Source organism: Thalassophryne amazonica, chromosome 8 (assembly GCF_902500255.1).
Source record: "Thalassophryne amazonica chromosome 8, fThaAma1.1, whole genome shotgun sequence".
In the NCBI taxonomy this organism is placed as follows: Eukaryota; Metazoa; Chordata; class Actinopteri; order Batrachoidiformes; family Batrachoididae; genus Thalassophryne; species Thalassophryne amazonica.
Genome location: NC_047110.1, coordinates 87,658,718 through 87,680,636, shown reverse-complemented (window position 1 = coordinate 87,680,636; position 21,919 = coordinate 87,658,718). Strand labels below are relative to the sequence as shown.

General features: G+C 40.9%; 1 protein-coding gene across 4 annotated transcripts in view; it reads left to right on the top strand.

Annotated features, from left to right (window-relative positions):
• Nucleotides 1-21,919, top strand: part of ptprjb.1 (protein tyrosine phosphatase receptor type Jb, tandem duplicate 1) — a 106,468-nt gene that overhangs the window by 81,572 nt on the left and 2,977 nt on the right. For 3 of the 4 annotated variants that reach the window (XM_034176898.1, XM_034176896.1, XM_034176897.1), the window contains 13 exons: nucleotides 2,274-2,423; nucleotides 2,641-2,845; nucleotides 7,791-7,903; nucleotides 8,000-8,087; nucleotides 8,163-8,207; nucleotides 8,299-8,307; nucleotides 8,506-8,593; nucleotides 12,196-12,286; nucleotides 12,513-12,589; nucleotides 12,815-12,949; nucleotides 17,922-18,038; nucleotides 18,353-18,513; nucleotides 18,668-18,803. In XM_034176898.1, coding sequence (XP_034032789.1) covers nucleotides 2,274-2,423; nucleotides 2,641-2,845; nucleotides 7,791-7,903; nucleotides 8,000-8,087; nucleotides 8,163-8,207; nucleotides 8,299-8,307; nucleotides 8,506-8,593; nucleotides 12,196-12,286; nucleotides 12,513-12,589; nucleotides 12,815-12,949; nucleotides 17,922-18,038; nucleotides 18,353-18,513; nucleotides 18,668-18,803 — 1,415 coding nt within the window. Of the gene's footprint in view, nucleotides 1-2,273; nucleotides 2,424-2,640; nucleotides 2,846-7,790; nucleotides 7,904-7,999; nucleotides 8,088-8,162; nucleotides 8,208-8,298; nucleotides 8,308-8,505; nucleotides 8,594-12,195; nucleotides 12,287-12,512; nucleotides 12,590-12,814; nucleotides 12,950-17,921; nucleotides 18,039-18,352; nucleotides 18,514-18,667; nucleotides 18,804-21,919 lie in introns of those variants that run through there. The other variant, XR_004562290.1, reaches the window with a different exon arrangement.

Sequence of the window (21,919 nt, the reverse complement as noted above, 5' to 3'; positions counted from 1 at the left end):
AGACTAATGAGCAGATCTGATATGATGCAGGTGTTAGTTTTGGGAATGAAAATTTACAGGGTGATTCCATAATTTTTTCCTCAGAATTGAGTGATTCCATATTTTTTTCCTCTGCTTGGTCTAAAAAAGTAACCGTTACTGACTGCCACAATCTTTTTTTCTTGATTTCTTATAGTGTTTCTTAAAGCCAGAAAGTTGCCATTTGAAATGACTTTAGTTTTGTGTCATGTGTGTGATCTGCTTTTTTTTCTACAAAATTAAACAACTGAATGAACATCCTCCGAGGCCGGTGATTCCATAATTTTTGCCAGGGGTTGTAGACCAAGCAGAGGGGAAAAAAATATGGAATCACTCAATTCTGAGGAATAAATTATGGAATCACCCTGTAAATTTTCATCCCCAAAACTAACACCTGCATCAAATCAGATCTGCTCGTTAGTCTGCATCTAAAAAGGAGTGATCACACCTTGGAGAGCTGTTGCACCAAGTGGACTGACATGAATCATGGCTCAAACACGAGAGATGTCAATTGAAACAAGGGAGAGGATTATCAAACTCTTAAAAGAGGGTAAATCATCACGCAATATTGCAAAAGATGTTGGTTGTTCAGTCAGCTGTGTCTAAACTCTGGACCAAATACAAACAACATGGGAAGGTTGTTAAAGGCAAACATACTGGTAGACCAAGGAAGACATCAGAGCATCAAGACAGAAAACTTAAAGCAGTATGTCTCAAAAATTGAAAATGCACAACAAAACAAATGAGGAACGAATGGGAGGAAACTGGAGTCAACGTCTGTGACCGAACTGTAAGAAACCACCTAAAGGAAATGGGATTTACATACAGAAAAGCTAAATGAAAGCCATCATTAACACCTAAACAGAAAATACAAGGTTACAATGGGCTAAGGAAAAGCAATCGTGGACTGTGGATGACTGGATGAAAGTCATATTCAGTGATGACTCTCGAATCTGCATTGGGCAAGGTGATGATGCTGGAACTTTTGTTTGGTGCCGTTCCAATGAGATTTATAAAGATGACTGCCTGAAGAGAACATGTAAATTTCCACAGTCATTGATGATATGGGGCTGCATGTCAGGTAAAGGCACTGGGGAGATGGCTGTCATTACATCATCAATAAATGCACAAGTTTACGTTGATATTTTGGACACTTTTCTTATCCCATCAATTGAAAGGATGTTTGGGGATGATGAAATCATTTTTCAAGATGATAATGCATCTTGCCATAGAGCAAAAACTGTGAAAACATTCCTTGCAAAAAGACACATAGGGTCAATGTCATGGCCTGCAAACAGTCTGGATCTAAATCCATTTGAAAATCTTTGGTGGAAGTTGAAGAAAATGGTCCATGACAAGGCTCCAACCTGCACAGCTGATCTGGCAACAGCAATCAGAGAAAGTTGGAGCCAGATTGATGAAGAGTACTGTTTGTCACTCATTAAGTCCATGCCTCAGAGATTGCAAGCTGTTATAAAAGCCAGAGGTGGTGCAACAAAATACTAGTGATGTGTTGGAGCGTTCTTTTGTTTTTCATGATTCCATAATTTTTTCCTCAGAATTGAGTGATTCCATATTTTTTTCCCTCTGCTTGATCTAAAAAAGTAACCGTTACTGACTGCCACAATTTTTTTTCTTGATTTCTTATAGTGTTTCTTAAAGCCAGAAAGTTGCCATTTGAAATGACTTTAGTTTTGTGTCATGTCTGTGATCTGCTTTTTTTCTACAAAATTAAACAACTGAATGAACATCCTCCGAGGCCGGTGATTCCATAATTTTTGCCAGGGGTTGTATTATATTAGTCAGAAAATGAACGTTTGAAAAAGACTGCAAATGTTGGCCGCGGGGTTGTCATTTTTGTGGGAAAACAGGAGTTGAAGAAATTAAACCATCTTAGAACAAAATACTTGTGAGATCAAATCCAGTGGTATCATTTAAATATGTACTTACTGTCTTCCAGATATCATCGTCACACTCAGTATCATGTTCACTAGGCAACAAAGCCCAGTTGTCCGAACACATTAGGAGCATGGCCACTTTGACTGACAGCTCGTGTGTTGAGGTTTTTTGGCTTGTGTTGATGCTGTACTCGGTCAGAGGCTGGAGGGTCGTTTTATGCTACGGAATCCATACATGAATACCAGCACCAATTAGTGACTTACTTCTGTTTGTTTTTACTGATTTAAGCTTGGCATGTAAGAACTTGGGATGTAATTTTAATTGTCTTTGTTTTTTTTGTTTTTTTTTTTGTGGAGAGCCACCAATTCCCCCAAATTCTGGGTCATTGATGGATGTGGCAGAGAAGGCTCATGACAGGTTCACCATTCAGATTAAACCCAGCCTGCTGGATGCACGCAATGGGCCAATCACCAATATTGGAGTGTTGGTGACAAATAACATCCATGGTAGGTTTCTTTTTTCTTTCTGTTCATGTATGTTATATTCTGTCAGGTGCTAAAAATGACATCCTGTACATCATGACTGCTATTCTTGAGGACAGTTATATTGATATTGTTCTTAGTATGTGTTGGTCTTTTGGTTATTTCCTCTGTTGGATACATCTATTTGAGGTTTAATGACACAGCAGCCAGTTACTCTTTCTGTTGTTTCATGTCTTTCCAGGTGTTAGCACATCACATTTTAAACAGTATTTGGTGAAAACACACCAAGAATGGACTGATGGAATGGCTGATGCATATCTGGCAACCGTCACGGAAAACGGCTTCCAATCCCGCAGCGGAGTGAGCCAGTTCACCATAGTCATAGGAGACTCAAAGAAATGGAAGGGCTATACCAATGGTGCCCTGAAGTCCAAAGAAACATATTGGTTAGCCAATAAACCATGTATAGACCATTGTGCCCACAGCTAAGCTAAATGTTAGCACTGTTAACCACTAATCTGTTAACTGTGTTAACAGTAAACAGATAGACCGCAAAAACATTTAGCTGAAATTACCAGTAACCTCCAAACTTTCTTGTATGACTTTAGCTTTGGCTTGTTTTTTCCCTAAAACTCTAAAAAGCAGACCTAAAAAGCTGAAATTTGAATTTTTAAGCATATACATGGAAGTTCCCAAAAAGGTTTGCATGCCAACATCAGATGATAGTCAGGATGTACGTACAGTGCATTCAGAAATTATTCACAGTGCTTCACTTTTTCCACATTTTGTTACAGCCTTATTCCACAATGGGGTAAATTCATTTTTACTGTAACATGTGTTGGTTTTTACAAATAAATCTGTATTTGTAACTATATCATGTTTTTTTCATTTGTAAAAAAAAAAAAAAGGCATGCCATGAACACTGCCATCTACTGGATGGGAGTGTGAATACCAATTGCCACACATTTGCAATATGTGCTGAATCACATTTAACAAACAGAATTTTCAGTTTTTAAATGGCCTTTTTTTACAAATGAAAAAAATGACATATTTACAAATACAGATTTATTTGTAAAAACCAACACATACGTTACAGTAACTTGTGTGTTGGTTTTTATCAACCAACCAACCACTGATGACAGGAAGTGCCATTTTCCCATAATGCCTTTTGGCATGTGTGTCTGTAAAAGCTAAAACCTTCAAAATTAGTGCATTACTTTAAAACTAAAACATATAGCTGACATTTTCACTTTGTAAGGATGACAGAAGTGATGCTAATTTCGATAACCTGTCCAGAATTAGTTTGCTTCAATTTTTAACCATAAGTCAAAACTGCCTTGCTGTTCATGACTCCTCTGATACATCTGCACAACTGTATGGCTGTGAAAATAAATGTTCTTTTTTTCCCCTCTCTCCTTCCTTCCTTCCTTCCTTTCTTTCTGGTCATCGGGTCTCTTTGGCTGAGAGAAGGCTTATCTTACAGAAGCGCTTGCTCGTTGTTTGTGATTGCCTTTGAATTTACTCAGAAGTATCAGTAACTGCCTGTGTACTGGAGTCAATGCTAAAAGCTATCGGTTTAGCTTTTAGGTGTAACTTCTGCTATTTTTTTTAGGGGTTTATCGGTTTAGCTTTATAAAAGTTAAAAGTTACAAATGATGGAGGCCACTGTGCTCATTGGGACCTTCAAAGCAGCAGAAATGATTCTGTACCCTTCCCCAGGTTTGTGCCTTGAGACAATCCTGTCTGAGAGGTCTATAGACAGTTCCTTTGACCTCATGCTTGATTTGTCTTCTGACATGCACTGTCAACTGTGGGACCTTAAATGAAAGCAGGTGTGTGCCTTTCCAAATCATGTCTGATCAATTGAATTTATCCCAGGTGGCCTCCAGTTAAGCTGTAGAAACAGAAACATCTCAAGGATCATCAGTGGAAACAGGATGAATGCACCTCAGCTCAAAGTTGAGCTTCATGGCAAAGGCTGTGAATGCTTATGTGCATGTGATTTCATGTTTTATTTTTATTTTTTATAAATTTGCAAACATCTAAGAAAAAGTTTTTCACATTGTCATTATGGGGTATTGTGTGCAGAATTTTGAGGCCAACTTTATTTAATCCATTTTGGAATAAGGCTGTAACATAACAAAATGTGGAAAAAGCTGTGAATACTTTCCGGATGCACTGTAAATGGTTAAAGCTGCACAGCCTTTCAAATTTCACAAAACTGACAAAATTTAGTTTCTATTGAAATCCAAGCATTGTACTGTTGGTTTGTTCTTGAAACATGTTGCAAAATTACAGCTCATTTTAATGAAGAGAACATAATTATCTAGGGTGAATTCCATAATGAATATTTAATTTTCCTTTTAATGCTGCAGGTATAAGTGCGTGTGCGCATGCATTGAGGTTTTGGAATTTATGGAAGTTACCTTTGACCTTCCGTGATGTGCGTACATGGGGTGTACACTCTAAAATCAAAAGATATCTTTTAATTCACTTTGCAGGTGTTACCTGGTTTCAAAAAGTGTTTTTAGATGTAGAAGTGTTTATTTCTCACTAACCTTTAAAAAAAATATGAGAAACATTAAATTTATAACTAAGCTGTTTCAGAGCTTTGTCCACCATGTTGGATTATTTTGTTCAGATGGGCAGTGCCTCTCTTTTGTGGTTGGCTGTCGCCATGTGCCTCCCCGCATCACTCGCATAAGTTGTCGGAAGCCCCACATGATTTGTGCCGTCCCTATAATAGACTGTGACTGAGTCGCTACGGAACGTAGTTCAAGCCCGTCTATTCTTGTGAAATTTTCCCATTTGGTGGAACTATTTTTTTTTTCTAGACAATGTGAATTTTGATCATGTTGGCAAAGTACTATGATTTAAAGGCTAATAAATAGCATTATAGCGGTGCCATAGAAAACTCTTGTTATGCCTGAAATCTTAAGAAAAAAAAACAAAGGCCATACAATTTTAAATGAAGTCAAATTAAACAGTAGTTTATATTCGGCATGCAGTTTAATCACAGTACAGAAATCATAAAGGCAGGGCTGGCCCAAGCCTTTATGGGGCCTTAAGCAGAATTTCATTTGGGGGCCCCCTACCATCACCTCAGCACCAGATGCCTCATTATTCCATAGGCTACACTGTTATGTGTGTAACGTACCCACAATCATTAGCATTATTTGTAATTATCTTACATCATACAGGTGTCATTCTTGTTTTTAACCTTAAAGGGGTAGCAAACTCATAAATATGTTTTAATTAACTTCTACATACAGAGTGATGTATAAGTATGGCTAATTAATTTAACTATTTGAAAGTAACATCAGCAGGCAGGAGACTGCATTTATAGTAAACACGTTAAATAGTTTAATTTCTTTCAGATGTGCAATGGTGTGCAAAATGTTCAATATCCAAATACAAAATAAAATCAAATGAAATTCACATTATCTTACAGAAAAATAAAGTTGTAATCAAAATTAAATACTTAAATAATAAATACAATACTTAAATAATCTCCAAAATGAACATAGAAATCCACAACATAACAGCAATGTGTGTGCATAGCAATACACACACATTGCACTGGGGGGCTATTGCTTTAACTTTGGCCTGCAAACCATTGACAGCTGAGCTACTTTTCCCCACCTTTTGCACCAAATTAATCTGAGGAGTTGATCTGCCCTGCTGTTTAACTCTAAGTTTTTCTTCGTAAGGAAGACTATCAAATGGCGTCGCCACAATCCGGTCTGCCATTATGTGCAGCTTGCTACCTAGCTAGCTCGCTAGTTGGGACTGGCGCGAGGCTCGTGTGAAGTATGTCTGTCTTTGAGTGCTTTGTGACGGTGGAGGAGCTCAGCAGCACCAGCGGCTCGGTAGGGACAGAAACTGCGATAGAAGGCAGAAAGACTGATAGAAGGCAGTCTCCAAACACAAGCAGCTACAAAAAAAAAAAAAAAAAACAGAAATAGAAGCTCGATTTGTCGCTAGTCGTAAATGCCGCTAAGATGATTAGGAAAGTCTCCGGTTCAACTCGGAACAGAATGAAAATTTAAAAAATGCTCCCACGGACGTTTACACCAAAAGATCGCTGATTCACTCATTTCGCTGTCAATCAAAAACGGGATTCACCCTCAGACAGATCAACCAATCATCATGCAGAAGCTGAGCCTCCGGGCCAGCCCACTGCCCCATAGACCCCCAGACACGCTGAGCGTCCGATGGGCGGGACAAAGCCCAGCATTTATCCAATGACTCGTCTCGTTTCGCTGCATGCTTTGTGTCGCTCAGCGTCCACACTGTTTAAAGCACTGTGAAGCTGCGGGTTTGAGTGAGAGGGAAGCCGCGTCGTTACCAGTGATAAGAAGCTGATTCGGAGCAAAAGTTGAGCGCGTTGTAGCACATATTTAGTTAATGACATGTACACACAACAGTATATATTTGATCACTTATTTTTTTTGACATTTTAGGGGAAGCTGAGCTTCCCTTGCAGTTTTAGAGCAATCGCCTCTGACTTTAAGACACCTAAAGCACTTTACACTAAACGAACGGAGCATTTCGCAAATAATGACAACAAAAAATTGTAATATTGGACATGCAAACCTACCTTTGTCTTGTTTTTTCTCGTCTTCCAACTTCTTTTTTCTTTTCTCCGTTCCAGAGGGATAATTTCTTTTCTGAGACATGACTTGCACTCACTTCGTTCCTCACGATTAGTCACCGACCACCTGACCCAAGCGGTGCATCTAAATTTGCCCAACGGTGGCAGCAGCCAACAGGAGGCATCAATTAACCTAGTATTGGTATTTTGTCAAAATGAATTTATTTTTTTCGGGTGTAATACAATTTCGTTTAAATTATTCAATATTTTAGTTTCATGTATATATTTACTTTTTATCACAACGTCTCGGTGCTCTCGGGGCCCCCTGGTGGCGTGGAGGCCCTAAGCGACCGCGTAGTTGGCGTATGCCTTGGGCCGGCTCTGCATAAAGGGAATAACAAATATTAAGATGGAAAATAGTTTTAATAATCTAATCTATTTACTCTGGCTTGGCCTGTCCATCCCCTTGAAGTGATGATTGTTGCTTTTGTGCAATGTGTGTGTTTACTATGTGTATGAGGTCCAACAGGAACAAACTTTTAGGGCTGATTGTAGACTTTACAAATATTTTTGACTGTTAAACTTCATTCACAAAAATGTTGGGTGATTTACATAAACTTAGAGGAACTAAATTTAGTGGGAGCTAACTGGGCTGCTAATGGTTTTCAAAGTTATCTGAAAAGCTAACTAAAAGTAAGCTTCACTAATTAGCTGTTTGCTGAACTTTGCTCACCACTATAGACTTTAATCTTCCAGAGCTGATGTTGTTATATATATATATATTTTGTGATACACAGGTATGCCGTTGTGTTGTTCACCGAATTGAAGTTGAAGAACGGCCTCGTGGATGCTGACTTGTCGCTAGTCTCAATAACAGAATTTTTTTCTGTAGCACTCCCGCCTAACTATGGTACCACTTTAAAAATCGATCTTTGTTACATTTGCTATAAAATGTTACCATAATGAGAGTTAATGCTTCTTTAAAACAAATTTGTCAATGTTTTAGCTCTCATTGGTGCTGCTGTTGGAGCAACACTGGGAATTTTTTGCTTTCTTTTCGTCATCCTCATTGGCTTCATCATCTACCTGAAGAGGTAATATCATCATCGTCATCATATGTAGCTCATTTGTGCCTGGGTATGGTGCTTTAATCTAACTATTTCCTGTAGGTTTTCCAAGAAAGAGTCTGCAGACATCCAAATTAATTCCTTGAAGTAAGGCTTTTGTATCTTCTAAATTTGGATTTTAAATGAACAACTGTTTAAAAGTGTTGTTCATCGTTGTGCTTTCTGTTGTCTTTTTCAGATCCAAAGTGTGAGTATGAATCTCAAAGGCTTTACAGTATGGCAGAAATAGATCGATAGCGCAGACGGTGTCATACAGTTCGAGACATTCTTGTGATTTCTAAATATATCATTTCATTTGAAATTGAATGAACTGTACCAGGTTTTGGAGACCGTTGCTTTCTGATGAAACACTAATAGTGTTGTATCCTGCTGTCCGTTGGAGCAGGAGTCTGGCTGTGAAGGTGGAGGAGTATGAAGCCTACTACAAGCGACAGAAAGCCAATTCCAACTGTGGCTTTGCCGAAGAGTTTGAGGTGAAAAATAACCCTGGTGTTCAGATCTTGATAAAGTCAAAAGTAGTAGCAGGAGTGAATTATTGAAGTCTTATATCTGCCACAATGTGTCTCAACAGTATGTATGCATGCGTCCATGCACATGTACATGCATAACCCTAAAGAATTCTATATTTTTACCCCAAAGATTTATACACATCAATGTTGTTACAACTTTAACATGTGCCCTTCTAATTTTAACAGCTTCAGAGCTGGCAGAAGTGAGGGGGCTTGGACCCTTGTTTGGGAAACAGGGTATTAACTCAGAATCAGTGTAAAATAAAACTTTATTTACATCAGTTATGAAGAAATACAAACACTGTGGTAAATCTGTGTGGAGCAGATAGTTTTCAAAAACTAATACCCCCATCACACATACTCTGATTGAGGCCGAATTGCGTTAGAATGACACATCTGGCCACAATCGGGAAATATTGACGTGCGGTCCGAAGACCAACGGACAGCAGTCTGTGAGCATCTACATATTTGGTCCCATTTGCTCGGCTGTCCCGAGTGTGTTGCACATGTTCAAAACACTCTTGGCAATAGTAAATGGACTGCATTTATATAGCGCTTTTCCATCTGCATCAGATGCTCAAAGTGCTTTACAATTATGCCTCACATTCTCCCTGATGTCAGGGTGCTGCCATACAAGGCGCTCACTACACACCGGGAGCAAAGCCCTTAGTGATTTTCCAGTCAGGTGGGGATTTGAACCAAGGATCTTCTGGTCTCAAGCCCAACACCTTAACCACTAGACCATCACCTCCCCCAAATGGCACCATTGAGATGGAACGCACATCTGACGGCAGTCTATATGCAGTTTTTGCATCATCTGATCGCAGTCTACATATTCTGACGGCATTAAAACAGCATCTGAAATGATCTGATCACGGTTGATTGAGCTCTGAGATCGATCGGTCACAGCAAAGCCTGCCGGCATGTTGTGGGATGTCCACCTTCACTGGACCCCGGCCAGGGAGGACAGAGGAAATATTGATATGTAATAACATGTATGTGGCACATATTCATCATATACAGTGAATGTGAGCAGCGCACAATCAAACCGAAAATACCATGTGCCGCTGTGCCTCTCCGTGATCTCATGCACAGTAATGCGTCATAGCGCACATCAGGCACAGAGCTGAACAGGTCTCACCACTGTAATATGCATATTATTACCTGATCACATCTAAACTCTGTAGGAGGTGTGATGTGGAACTGTATCCCAGACTGTGGGATACAGTCACGCTCGCTTCACAGCGCAGAACGCACAGGAACCAAACCACAGCCTGTGGTAAAAAGCCTCACCCCTGCTGCAAAAAATAAATCCCATGTGATAATCCAACTGACATCACAGTGTACAGAGTTGTGTTGTGCTCTTGAAGTGAGCAAAAAATAAAAAAAATTAAAGTTCACTGGAAAGGCCGTGTCTGACGCATGGTGGGACTGTTTGGCCCACTGCCAGCAAACCTTCAGCAAAGGTGTATAGTGGCATGTGAGGGCGCTTAGTGGCTCATTTCTGAACACACACACAAACACAGCTGAGTGATAATTTCAGCCCTACGCGTGTACGTGCACATGACGCACACAGCGCTCCCTCCCACTCCGGTCCCATGTTTGCCATCCAGACGTTTGGACATCGGGCAGTCTTCAGCGCCTTTTATGGCCATCTGACTGTAGTCTGTGCCATCTACCTGTTGTCTACATGCACTTTGCATATCATCATGCAGGTGTGGATGAGGTAATCTGGATGCATTCTGACACTGCTGACCACGCCTCTTTTCATCCCAACTGCATCCGATAATGGTAATATTTGCCATTTCGGCCTGGTTCCTGCACATTCTTGCTATGTGTGACGGGGCATAAGGGACCATGCAAGAAGACAACGAGTGAAGAAAGCCACCAAGACACCCAGACAAGCCAGAAGTTGTTCTAGGCTTCTTTGGCTGTGATTGGAGAATCAGTGTATAGTGCAAGTTTTCCATTTTCCATCACCAGTTATACAGATTCATGATGAAGTAGTATAGAGGATTAAAAAAAACAAAACAAAAAAAAACAAGAAAACTTGAATGTTCAGCTGCAATTTGCCAGAAGGCACATCAGAGATGCAAGTCTAGATTTGATTCGTTTTGTTGGAAGAAAATTCTTCTCTGCTCCACTCCATTATGAAGGTACACTGCAAAAAATGAAATCTTATGAAGATGAAATATCTCATTTCAAGACAACATATGTTTTCGTTTTAGCCTGCTAAGAATTTTCTTCCAGACAGTTTTTGTACGAGAGCATGTCACTTCTTTCAGGCATTTTGTTCCTTATTTGTTGTCTTATTTTAAGTCTAGCTGTACTATATTCAAGATGAACTACCTACCATATATCTTTATTTAAAGATGATTGCATATAATACTGAATATAAGAACAGTTTGTTATATTCAGAAAGTAATTCCCAGATATTCTCCTCGTTTTTGTTTTAAGTCAAAATGCACCAGTGATAAGATATTCACAGGTTTTAAAAAAGTAGATATATTTACAATGTTGTCATATTTTTTTGTTCTGTTGGCAGATAATTCTGCTCATTTTAAGTGATATACAGTACATCCAGAAAGTATTCACAGGTCTTCACTTTTTCCACATTTTATGTTACAGCCTTATTTCACTGTGGAGTAAATTCATTTTTTCCCTCAAAATTTTACTCACAAAACCCTCTAATGACAACAGAGAAAAAGGCTGACTTTCCACAAACATTTTAAAAAATAAGAACCTAAGGAGTGACTTCCGTGTGGCCACTCTGCCATACAGGCCTGATTGGTGGATTGCTGCTGGTTGTCCTTCTAGAAGTGCCTCCTGTCTCCACAGAGAAATCCATTTTAGAATAAGATTGTAGCATAACAAAATGTGGAAAAGGTGAAGCGCTGTGAATACTTTCTAGACGTACGATATCCCTTAAATTATAACTTTTTCTTCTTATTTGTTAAAGCTGAGTGTTTGCAGTGTATGAGTGGTGATGCAAAATGCAGCAATTTCTTCACTCACAGCCACAGAAGTCTATAACGTCTTCAGAGTCATCAGGGCATCTTGGTGTCTTTCCTCATTAGTCTCCTTGTATTGTCCCTTAGTTTATGAGAACTGTCCACTCCACACAGATTTACCATAGAGTACCGTAACTGGCATAAATAAATTCCAAGATCTAATCAGTGTTCATGTTTCCATCCCCTGAGTTGTCTGAGGAAAACTGTATGTAAAAGTGATGTTTCATATGCAGTTAATATATACTAAGGATTGTACTTACTTATTCACACCATTGTTTTTACTATTATATTTTTATTTCTTTAAATTCATGATGTAGTGATTACTGTGAGTTTCAAAGGTATAATTTTAGAAATTTTAATATGAAAAGCCTCAGTTGTTTTTTATGTACTAAAAATTTTCAAACATGCCAAAGCTCAAGGGGTGCACAAATGTTTTCACAGCTCTCTGTGTGTGTGTGTGTGTGTGTGTGTGTGTGTGTGTGTGTGTGTGTGTGTGTGTGTGTGTGTGTGTGTGTGTGTGTGTGTGTGTGTGTGTGTGTTTTCCCATCTTTGAAGGAACTGAAGGTGGTTGGAACGGTTCAGTCAAAAACACACGCAATGGCTATGGAAAACAAGCCGAAGAACCGCTACAACAACGTGCTTCCCTGTGAGTCCCTTAAACAAACTCAAACAAAACCTTGTCGCATTTTAAACCATGTCTTTTCCTGTCATGTCCATTTTCATCATTGTCACAGTTATGCCTGGTCATTCCAGCTCATTAATCAAATCTGTTGCTTCAGTTCCATCACTTTTCTTTTTTCATCTCAGCCATTGTATCATATACATGTGTTTTACTTTTAGCAATCCATTTATCCTGTGCTCTCATCTCCTAGATGACTCCTCTAGGGTCAAACTGTCAATAATCCACGGGAGTCCATATGACGACTACATCAATGCTAACTACATCCCGGTGCGTACTGACCCTCTGCTGCCAGCCTCATTCATTGCTTCAGTGTCTGTTAACATCCTGTCAGAAATCTTACCTTTTTCAGATAATTGTTTGTCTTAATGGCATGATATTTAAACTTTTCATTCTTGTGTGTGACCACATTTATTCATTCATGAAATGCATGACAATCTCTTACACAAGACTGGCAGATTTGACTAAATTAATACATTTATTTTAATATCTCAGGGCTACAACTCCAGGAAAGAATTTATTGCAGCCCAGGGCCCTTTGCCATCAACAGTCAAAGATTTCTGGAGGATGATTTGGGAGAAGAACATACAGACTTTGGTCATGCTGACAGGTTGCATTGAACAAGGAAGAGTGAGTTGTAACACAAATGTGTTCAACACAACACTGCATTGTCTGAAATCTGAAATTGCACTGAAAACATCATGGAATCAGCAAAGTTGCAGCAGTTCTACAAGTATCGTGTTGACAATATTTCAACATATGTATGAGTATACATCATTTAACCATTTGAAAGGCTCATTTTTTCCTGATGTAGTGTTTCATTTTCAATAGACGATTCAATAGTGTGTAGGATTGAGGGGTATTTATTAGCAGAAAAAAAAAAATCTAGTGTTCATAACCATCAGTTACGTCCGTCACCAGTGCTGTTGCCCAACAGAGTGCCGGTGGAAATTGGGCTACTGCTGGGCGAAGACAACGAAGAAGAAGAGGAGGAGAACGTTTCCACAAGCAGTGGGAGAAGAAGAAAATGAGCAGGGTGGAAATGAGAGTAGGGACTTTGAATGTTGGTAGTATGACTGGTAAAGGGAGAGAGTTGGCTGATATGATGGAGAGGAGAAAGGTAGACATATTGTGTGTGCAAGAGACCAAGTGGAAGGGAAGTAAGAGCAGGAGCATCGGCGGTGGGTACAAGTTGTTGTAGCATGGTGAGGACAGGAAGAGAAATGGTGCTTTTAAAGGAAGAGTACGTTAAAAGTGTGTTGGAGGTTAAGTGAGTGTCTGACAGGGTGATGAGTGTGAAGTTGGAAATTGAAGGGGTGATGATGAATATCATCAGTGCATATGCCCCACTGGTAGGTTGTGAGATGAAGGAGAAAGAAGATTTCTGGAGTGTGTTAGATGAGGTGGTGGAGAGTGTGCCCAAGCATGAAAGAGTGGTGATAGGAGCGGACTTCAATGGCCATGTTGGTGAAGGGAACAGAGGTGATGAGGAAGAAATGGGTAGATATGGTATCAAGGATACGAATGGGGAAGGACAGATGGTAGTTGATTTTGCAAAAAGGATGGAAATGGCTGTGGTGAATACCTACTTTAAGAAAAGGGAGGAGCACAGGGTAACATATAACAGTGGAGGAAGGTGCACACAGGTGGACTACATTCTTTATAGGAGGTGCAAGCTAAAAGAAATCAGAGACTGTAAGGTGGTGGCAGGAGAGAGTGTTGTTAGACAGCATAGGATGGTTGTTTGTAAGATGAATTTAGAGGTAAAGAAGAAGAAGAGAGTGAGAGCTCAACAAAGGATCAGATGGTGGAAGCTGAAGGAGGAAGACTGTTGTGTGAAATTTAGCGAGCAGGTGAGAGAAGCACTGGTTGGAGGGGAAGCAATTTTGGACAACTGGAAAAGTACTGCAGATGTGGTGAGGGAGACAGCTAGGACAGTACTGGGTATGACATCTGGACAGTGGAAGGAAGACGAGGAGACTTGGTGGTGGAATGAAGAAGTCCAGGAAAGCATAAGGAGAATGAGGTTGGCGAAAAGGTTTTGGGATAGTCGTAGAGATGAAGAATGTAGACGGGAGTACAAGGAGATGCAGTGTAAGGCGAAAAGAAGTGGCAAAAGCGAAAGAAAAGGCATATTGTGAGCTGTACAAGAAGTTGAACAGTAAGGAAGGAGAAAAGGACTTGTACCGATTGGCCAGACAAAGGGACAGAGCTGGAAAGGATGTGCAGCAAGTTAGGGTGGTAAAAGATGCACATGGTAATGTGCTGACAAGTGAGGAGTATGTGCTGAAAAGGTGGAGGGAATATTTTGAAGAGCTGATGAATGAAGAAAATGAGCGAGAGAAAAGGCTGGATGATGTGGAAGTACAAGAGATTAGTAAGGAAGAAGTGAGGGCTGCTATGAAGAGGCTGAAGAGTGGAAAGGCAGTTGGTCCAGATGACATTCCAGTGGAGGCATGGAAATGTCTAGGAGAGATGGCAGTAGAGTTTCTAACCAGATTGTTTAATAAAATCTTGGAAAGTGAGAGGATGCCTGAGGAGTGGAGACGAAGTGTGCTGGTTCTTATTTTCAAGAACAAGGGTGATGTGCAGAGCAGCAGTAACTACAGAGGCATAAAGTTGATCAGTCACAGCATGAAGTTATGGGAAAGAGTAGTATAAGCTAGGCTTAGAAAACAGGTGAAGAGCTGTAAGCAGCAATATGGTTTCATGCCGAGAAAGAGCACTACAGATGCAATGTTTGCTCTGAGAATACTGTTGGAGAAGTACAGAGAAGGCCAGAAAGAGTACATTGTGTGTTTGTGGCCTTAGAAAAAGCTTATGACAGGGTGCCAAGAGAAGAGCTGTGGTATTGTATGAGGAAGTCTGGAGTGGCAGAGAAGTATGTTAGGGTAGTGCAGGACATGTACAAGAATAGTGTGACAGCGGTGAGATGCGCAGTCGGAATGACAGACTCATTCAATCTGGAGGTGGGATTACACCAAGGATCAGCTCTGAGTCCTTTATTGTTTGCAGTGGTTATGGACAGGTTGACAGATGAGATCACACAGGAGTCCCCATGGACTATGATGTTTGCAGATGACATTGTGATCTGTAGTGAGAGTAGAGAGCAAGTTGAGTCTAGTCTGGAGAGGTGGGGATATGCTTTGGAGAGAAGGGGAATGAAAGTCAGTAGAAGCAAGATTGAGTACACGTGTGTGAATGGGAGTGAGCCCAGTGGAATAGTGCAGTTACAAGGAGTATAAGTGGTGAAAGTAGATGAGTTTAAATATTCGGGGTCAACTGTTCAAAGTAATGGAAAGTGTGGTAGAGAGTGCAGGCAGGGTGGAGTGGGTGGAGAAAGGTGGCAGGAGTGATTTGTGACCGAAGAATATCGGCAAGAGTGAAGGGGAAAGTTTACAAGACAGTAGTGAGACCAGCTATGTTGTATGGCTTAAAGACGGTGGCACTAACAAAAAGACAGGAGGCAAAGCTGGAGGTGGCAGAGCTGAAGATGTTGAGATTCTCTTTGGGAGTAACAAGAATGGACAAGATCAGGAATGAACATATCAGAGGGACAGCTCAGGTGGGACGGTTTGGAGACAAAGTCAGAGACGTGCGATTGAGATGGTTTGGACATGTGCAGAGGAGGGACCCAGGGTATATAGGGAGAAAGATGCTGAGGATGGAGCCACCAGGCAGGAGGAGAAGAGGGAGGCCAAAGAGGAGGTTTATGGATGTGTTGAAGGAGGACATGCAGGTGGTTGGTGTGACAGAGGAAGATACAGAGGACAGGGTGAGATGGAAACGATTGATCTGCTGTGGCGACCCCTAACGGGAACAGCCGAAAGACAAAGAAGAAGAAGAATGAATCAATGTGTTGTCATAAGTTTCAAGCAAGCCTCTCATGGAGGCCTCCATGTTAATACAGTAGCTCAAAAGCACATTCTTACTTGACGTTTTGCAGTGCAGCTGGAAGACTGAAGAATAAAGAAGAAGACTCAGTGGTTGCTCCCCTATATATTATCTACTGGTTGCAGTAGTGCAGGCTAACAAGTTTGAAAACCCTTACTTTTGTGAAATGGAGGATCATATGAGGGGCAACTTGTTGTGTGGGCCGCCAGAAGAGGATGTACTGCTGGCCCACCACCAAAGGGCGCCCTGCCTGAAGTGCGGGCTTCAGGCACGAGAGGGCGCTGCCGCCACGGACACAGCCGGGAGTGACAGCTGTCACTCATTAATTCCTGACAGCTGTCACACATTCTTCATCATCGCACTCCATAAAGACCAGACGTCATCTCCACCTCATCGCCGAGATATCATACTTCATTGGAGGTAATATCCTCAGCCGTTTGTGTCTTTTGCAATATATCTGTATATTGTGAGTGTTTGCAGGAGTACCGGTTCCTTTTTCTGTGGAGGCTGAGTGAGTGCAGGACGGCACTCTTTTCCCCTGAGGAATCACTGCGGTACTCTGCAACATATTGAGTGAGAGGTGGAGGTGGCATTCCCACCGCTGTTGTTACTGGGTGTACACACACCCACACTTGACTGTCTTTGTTCTTCGCCAGCAGTACCAGATCCGACAGTCGGGGACGGTGATCACCTGGGAATTCGGGACTTGGCAGCTCCAGTATTCACCAGGTTCTGTGGGGGCGGAAATCGTGTGGCTCCGGCTCTTCTCGGGACAGACGTCTTCTATCCTCGAGCCTGCCCACACGTCACCTTTGTAATTTGACTGTAATTATATTCTGAGATTGTCTGTATGTTCGTTGTGCACGTTTCACAACATTAAATTGTTACCTTTTGGCTCATCTATTGACCGTTCATTTGCGCCCTCTGTTGTGGGTCCGTGTCACTACACTTTCACAACACAACTGAGATGTTTTAAGCCTGACCCAGAAAAAGTAGGGCTCCTCCATAAATACATCTCCATCTTTTGTATTCTGAGAAGCCAACATTTCTCAATATTGCACCCAGTGAGCCAAAACTTCACACATTCTCAAGAGCGATTGGTTTCTCAGAATTGCAAAAGATGCAGAATATACCCTGGGTCAGGTTGAGAACTTCTCAGTCACTCCTCATACATATTGGTTATCACAAGAGAAGGCAAAGGAGCGTGAATCCCCCTCATCAAAGAAGCAAAAACTTGAAGAGTAACAAAACTGTGACTGGTGATTGTGTAATGCATTCAGCAACTTCACCGTTGGATGTCACTAAATCTTCCACACTGTAGCTTTAAACCAACCAATAAAAAACTTGTATCACCATTAGGAAGTTACACAACTAACGCTCGTTTCTTATTGTATGCAATGAGTACTACAAGATAAACAAAGCCACGCTGAATTAGAGTACTACTCCTTCAGCTTATGTCTGTTGATACTTACAGAAGCATTAAGAGAGTTAAACTGAGTCTGACACAGGCATAAGTCGAGGACCTGTTGAATGTCACACATTTAAGTTGAAGTATCTCACAAAGTGAGTGTGAGACTGTATAATATCCAGAACAGGTTTACACAATCTCAAGGTGTTTGACTTGTACTGGCATCTCAAAATGGAGAAACAAACAAATCCATCTCTTTATTGTATTCAAAACCAGCTAACTGTGGTCTACCCTCAACAGGCCAAATGTGACCAGTACTGGGATTATGGTACTAAACACTTTGAAAATATCACTGTGACAACAGTCTCTGAAATACCACTTGAAGACTGGACCATCAGGGACTTCAATATTAAAAATGTAAGTGACACGCAGCCGACACCACATGCAAACAGTGTGTGTGTGTGTGTATGTGTATAAGTGTGTATATATACATATATATAGATATGTTTTTTTGTGTGTGTGTATAAATGGCATGAATTAAATTGGACACGTCAGTTCTTTTACAAAAAACCTTTACGCTCAATGAATTGTGAAATGTGAAAACTTGTTTTGTAGAATGCTTTATGCTTTTAGCTGCAAACCGTGTTTGCAGTTTTATTGTCATCACTTCAGTTTAATAATTTTCAAGTATCCATGCATATTGGCTATTTGTATCGTTTTTAATTCTATAGTTGAAAACAGCAGAAACTCGCTCGGTTCGTCAGTTCCACTTCACAGCCTGGCCGGATCACGGCGTACCAGATACCACTGAGCTCATCATCAGCTTTAGACATTTGGTCAGACAGCACATGGACCAGTTTTCCACACATGCTCCCACCGTGGTCCACTGCAGGTCTGCCTGAAGTCACAATATTGGTTCCACATGAAATTTTCTAAAAAATAAAAAACAACTTTGTTTCGTACACTGTTTTTGACCACCTCTTTGTGCTACTTTCTCCCTGTCGTCCCCATTCCTTTGGTGTGTCTGTCTTGTTGTCTGTACTCAGTGCCGGTGTTGGCCGCACAGGCACCTTTATATCCATCGACCGCCTGTGTTTCCAGATTGAACGAGAAAATGTTGTGGATGTGTTTGGCATCGTCCATGACCAGCGTATGCACCGGCCCCTTATGGTGCAGACAGAGGTAGGACACAGCTGTAACAATACTACATCATCAGTGTCAGTTTGGGGACTAAATGAATCACATTAATTAATATTATACACACTTTCTGCTGGCAGCAGGTACAACAAAAACAGTTTTGGGAATGTTTGCTTTGAAACAAAACGAGCTGGTTGTAAAATAGTACCATTTATCCTCAGGCTACCACTGCATATATAAGTACATTTTGGAAAACATTCACAAAAATTAAATTTAGGGTGATCCCAAGCTACTTTAATGGCCTCAGCAATGATGAAAACACTAATATTTAAAGTGTACACTTTATTTATTGTACAATTTATCTAAATTTTATAATTGTATATTTCGTAAACAGAGTCTGAATTTTCAGCCATGATGAACAACAGTAATGTGTAAGAGTAGATGTGTGTGTCTGTCATGAAGGCACAGTAAGAAAACTGCAGACAGAAAAAGACCAGAAGACTCTCATCATCATTTGGTCTGGGAAAAATTAAGTGATTGTGCCTTCCCAGGAGTTCCAGCTTTGCTGAGATTGTAAAACTTTCCACTGAAACAAAGACATTTAAAACAATAACAAACATGACACATTTAAGTAGGTAGTATAAGCGTGACAGGCTACGCTTAAAGAAATGCATGTTTGCATGTAAAGTGTGAGACTTTTTGTGACTTGGTTAAACCATTTGTTATTGAGGGTGATGTGCCACTTTTCTCACCTAATAATGAAAAGTCCAACTTTATTATTTTAGAGTTAAAGAACATAACCAAGGCCCCACATTTGTGTAACCGTAATACACACTGGAGTCTATTTCAGTTGAAGTACCTATGTATTATCACACAAAAATGAATGTTGTTTTGAACATACACTCAACAAAAATATAAACGCAACACTTTTGATTTTTCTCCCATTTTGTATGAGATGAACTCAAAGATCTAAAACTTTTTCCACATACACAATATCACCATTTCCCTCAAATATTGTTCACAAACCAGTCTAAATCTGTGATAGTGAGCACTTCTCCTTTGCTGAGATAATCCATCCCACCTCACAGGTGTGCCATATCAAGATGCTGATTAGACACCATCATTAGTGCACAGGTGTGCCTTAGACTGCCCACAATAAAAGGCCACTCTGAAAGGTGCAGTTTTATCACACAGCACAATGCCACAGATGTCACAAGATTTGAGGGAGCGTGCAATTGGCATGCCAAAGAATTTCTGCACAGTCTGTCAGAAACCATCTCAGGGAAGCTCATCTGCATGCTCGTCGTCCTCATCGGGGTCTCGACCTGACTCCAGTTTGTCGTCGTAACCGACTTGAGTGGGCAAATGCTCACATTCGCTGCCGTTTGGCACGTTGGAGAGGTGTTCTCTTCACAGATGAATCCCGGTTCACACTGTTAGGGCAAATGGCAGACAGCGTGTGTGGCGTCGTGTGGGTGAGCGGTTTCTGATGTCAATGTTGTGGATCGAGTGGCCCATGGTGGCGGTGGGGTTATGGTATGGGCAGGCGTCTGTTATGGATGAAGAACACAGGTGCATTTTATTGATGGCATTTTGAATGCACAGAGATACAGTGATGAGATCCTGAGGCCCATTGTTGTGCCATACATCCAAGAACATCACCTCATGTTGCAGCAGGAAAATGCACGGCCCCATGTTGCAAGGATCTGTACACAATTCTTGGAAGCTGAAAATGTCCCAGTTCTTGCATGGCCGGCATACTCACCGGACATGTCACCCACTGAGCATGTTTGGGATGCTCTGGACCGGCGTATACAACAGCGTGTACCAGTTCCTGCCAATATCCAGCAACTTCGCACAGCCATTGAAGAGGAGTGGACCAACATTCCACAGGCCACAATTGACAACCTGATCAACTCTATGTGAAGGAGAATGTGTTGCACTGCATGAGGCAAATGGTGGTCACACCAGATACTGACTGGTATCCCCCCCCCAATAAAACAAAACTGCACCTTTCAGAGTGGCCTTTTATTGTGGGCAGTCTAAGGCACACCTGTGCACTAATCATGGTGTCTAATCAGCATCTTGATATGGCACACCTGTGAGGTGGGATGGATTATCTCAGCAAAGGAGAAGTGCTCACTATCACAGATTTAGACTGGTTTGTGAACAATATTTGAGGGAAATGGTGATATTGTGTATGTGGAAAAAGTTTTAGATCTTTGAGTTCATCTCATACAAAATGGGAGCAAAACCAAAAGTGTTGCGTTTATATTTTTGTCGAGTGTATAGTCATTTGGTTGTTTGAAGAGCTGTCAAAGATGAAGCCATTCTGTAGATGGCTCCATGTAGTCCATATAGTTTTAGTTGAATGCTCTAAATGACATTTTAAGAGTTAACATAGCAGCTAACAATGATTTTCTGTGTCAAGATGTCTTGTCTTAATGGCATCTTACACTGAGAATGAAGCAACACTCCCTCTGTGGGTGTTTTAATTTGGGTTTTCTGTTCCTTATTTACATAAGTGACCGGCTGCATGTGCACTTGTAGTGCGTATGAGTCCAGCCCTGTGAAACCATTGTCCCACCCCAAGTTAATAAAGAGACAGTAGACTTACCGCATGGCTTTGCATTCAAGATGTCAGATAGTAGCAACTTTTGAGAAATTTCTCCAAAAATTCACATTCACAAGCTAAAAATGCCCCTGATCAAGAATGTGGTTGGACTAGACTCAGCATGGGTCTGGCCTTTTTCAAATGAAGAGTAGTTATAGCTGTTAAATATCTCCAACTGGCGTTCCTTCTACTTGATGCAGAAGAGGGGGTGTTGGGCAGGTATGGCTGAAGAGCATTGTGTAGGTCCTAAGATGATGGTTTCAGTGTGAGAACTAACGGCAGGAAATCATTTATAATACCTAAAGCTGACCCATATATTTGTGGGAACTCTCCGTCTGTGTTTGTAGTACTGTATGAGAGGGTATGCTTCCTTGTTGGTGCAAAGGTTATTCATAAGTAGCCACCATTGGAGAATGGGGTTTGTTAATCTGACAGTTATTGATAGAGGTGTTAAGGTCTGTGGACCCAAATGTTGACAGAGCTACACCTATGGTCTCGTATTGTTGTTGAAATTACTGCGCTACAAAATGTGAAACAATATTTTTGT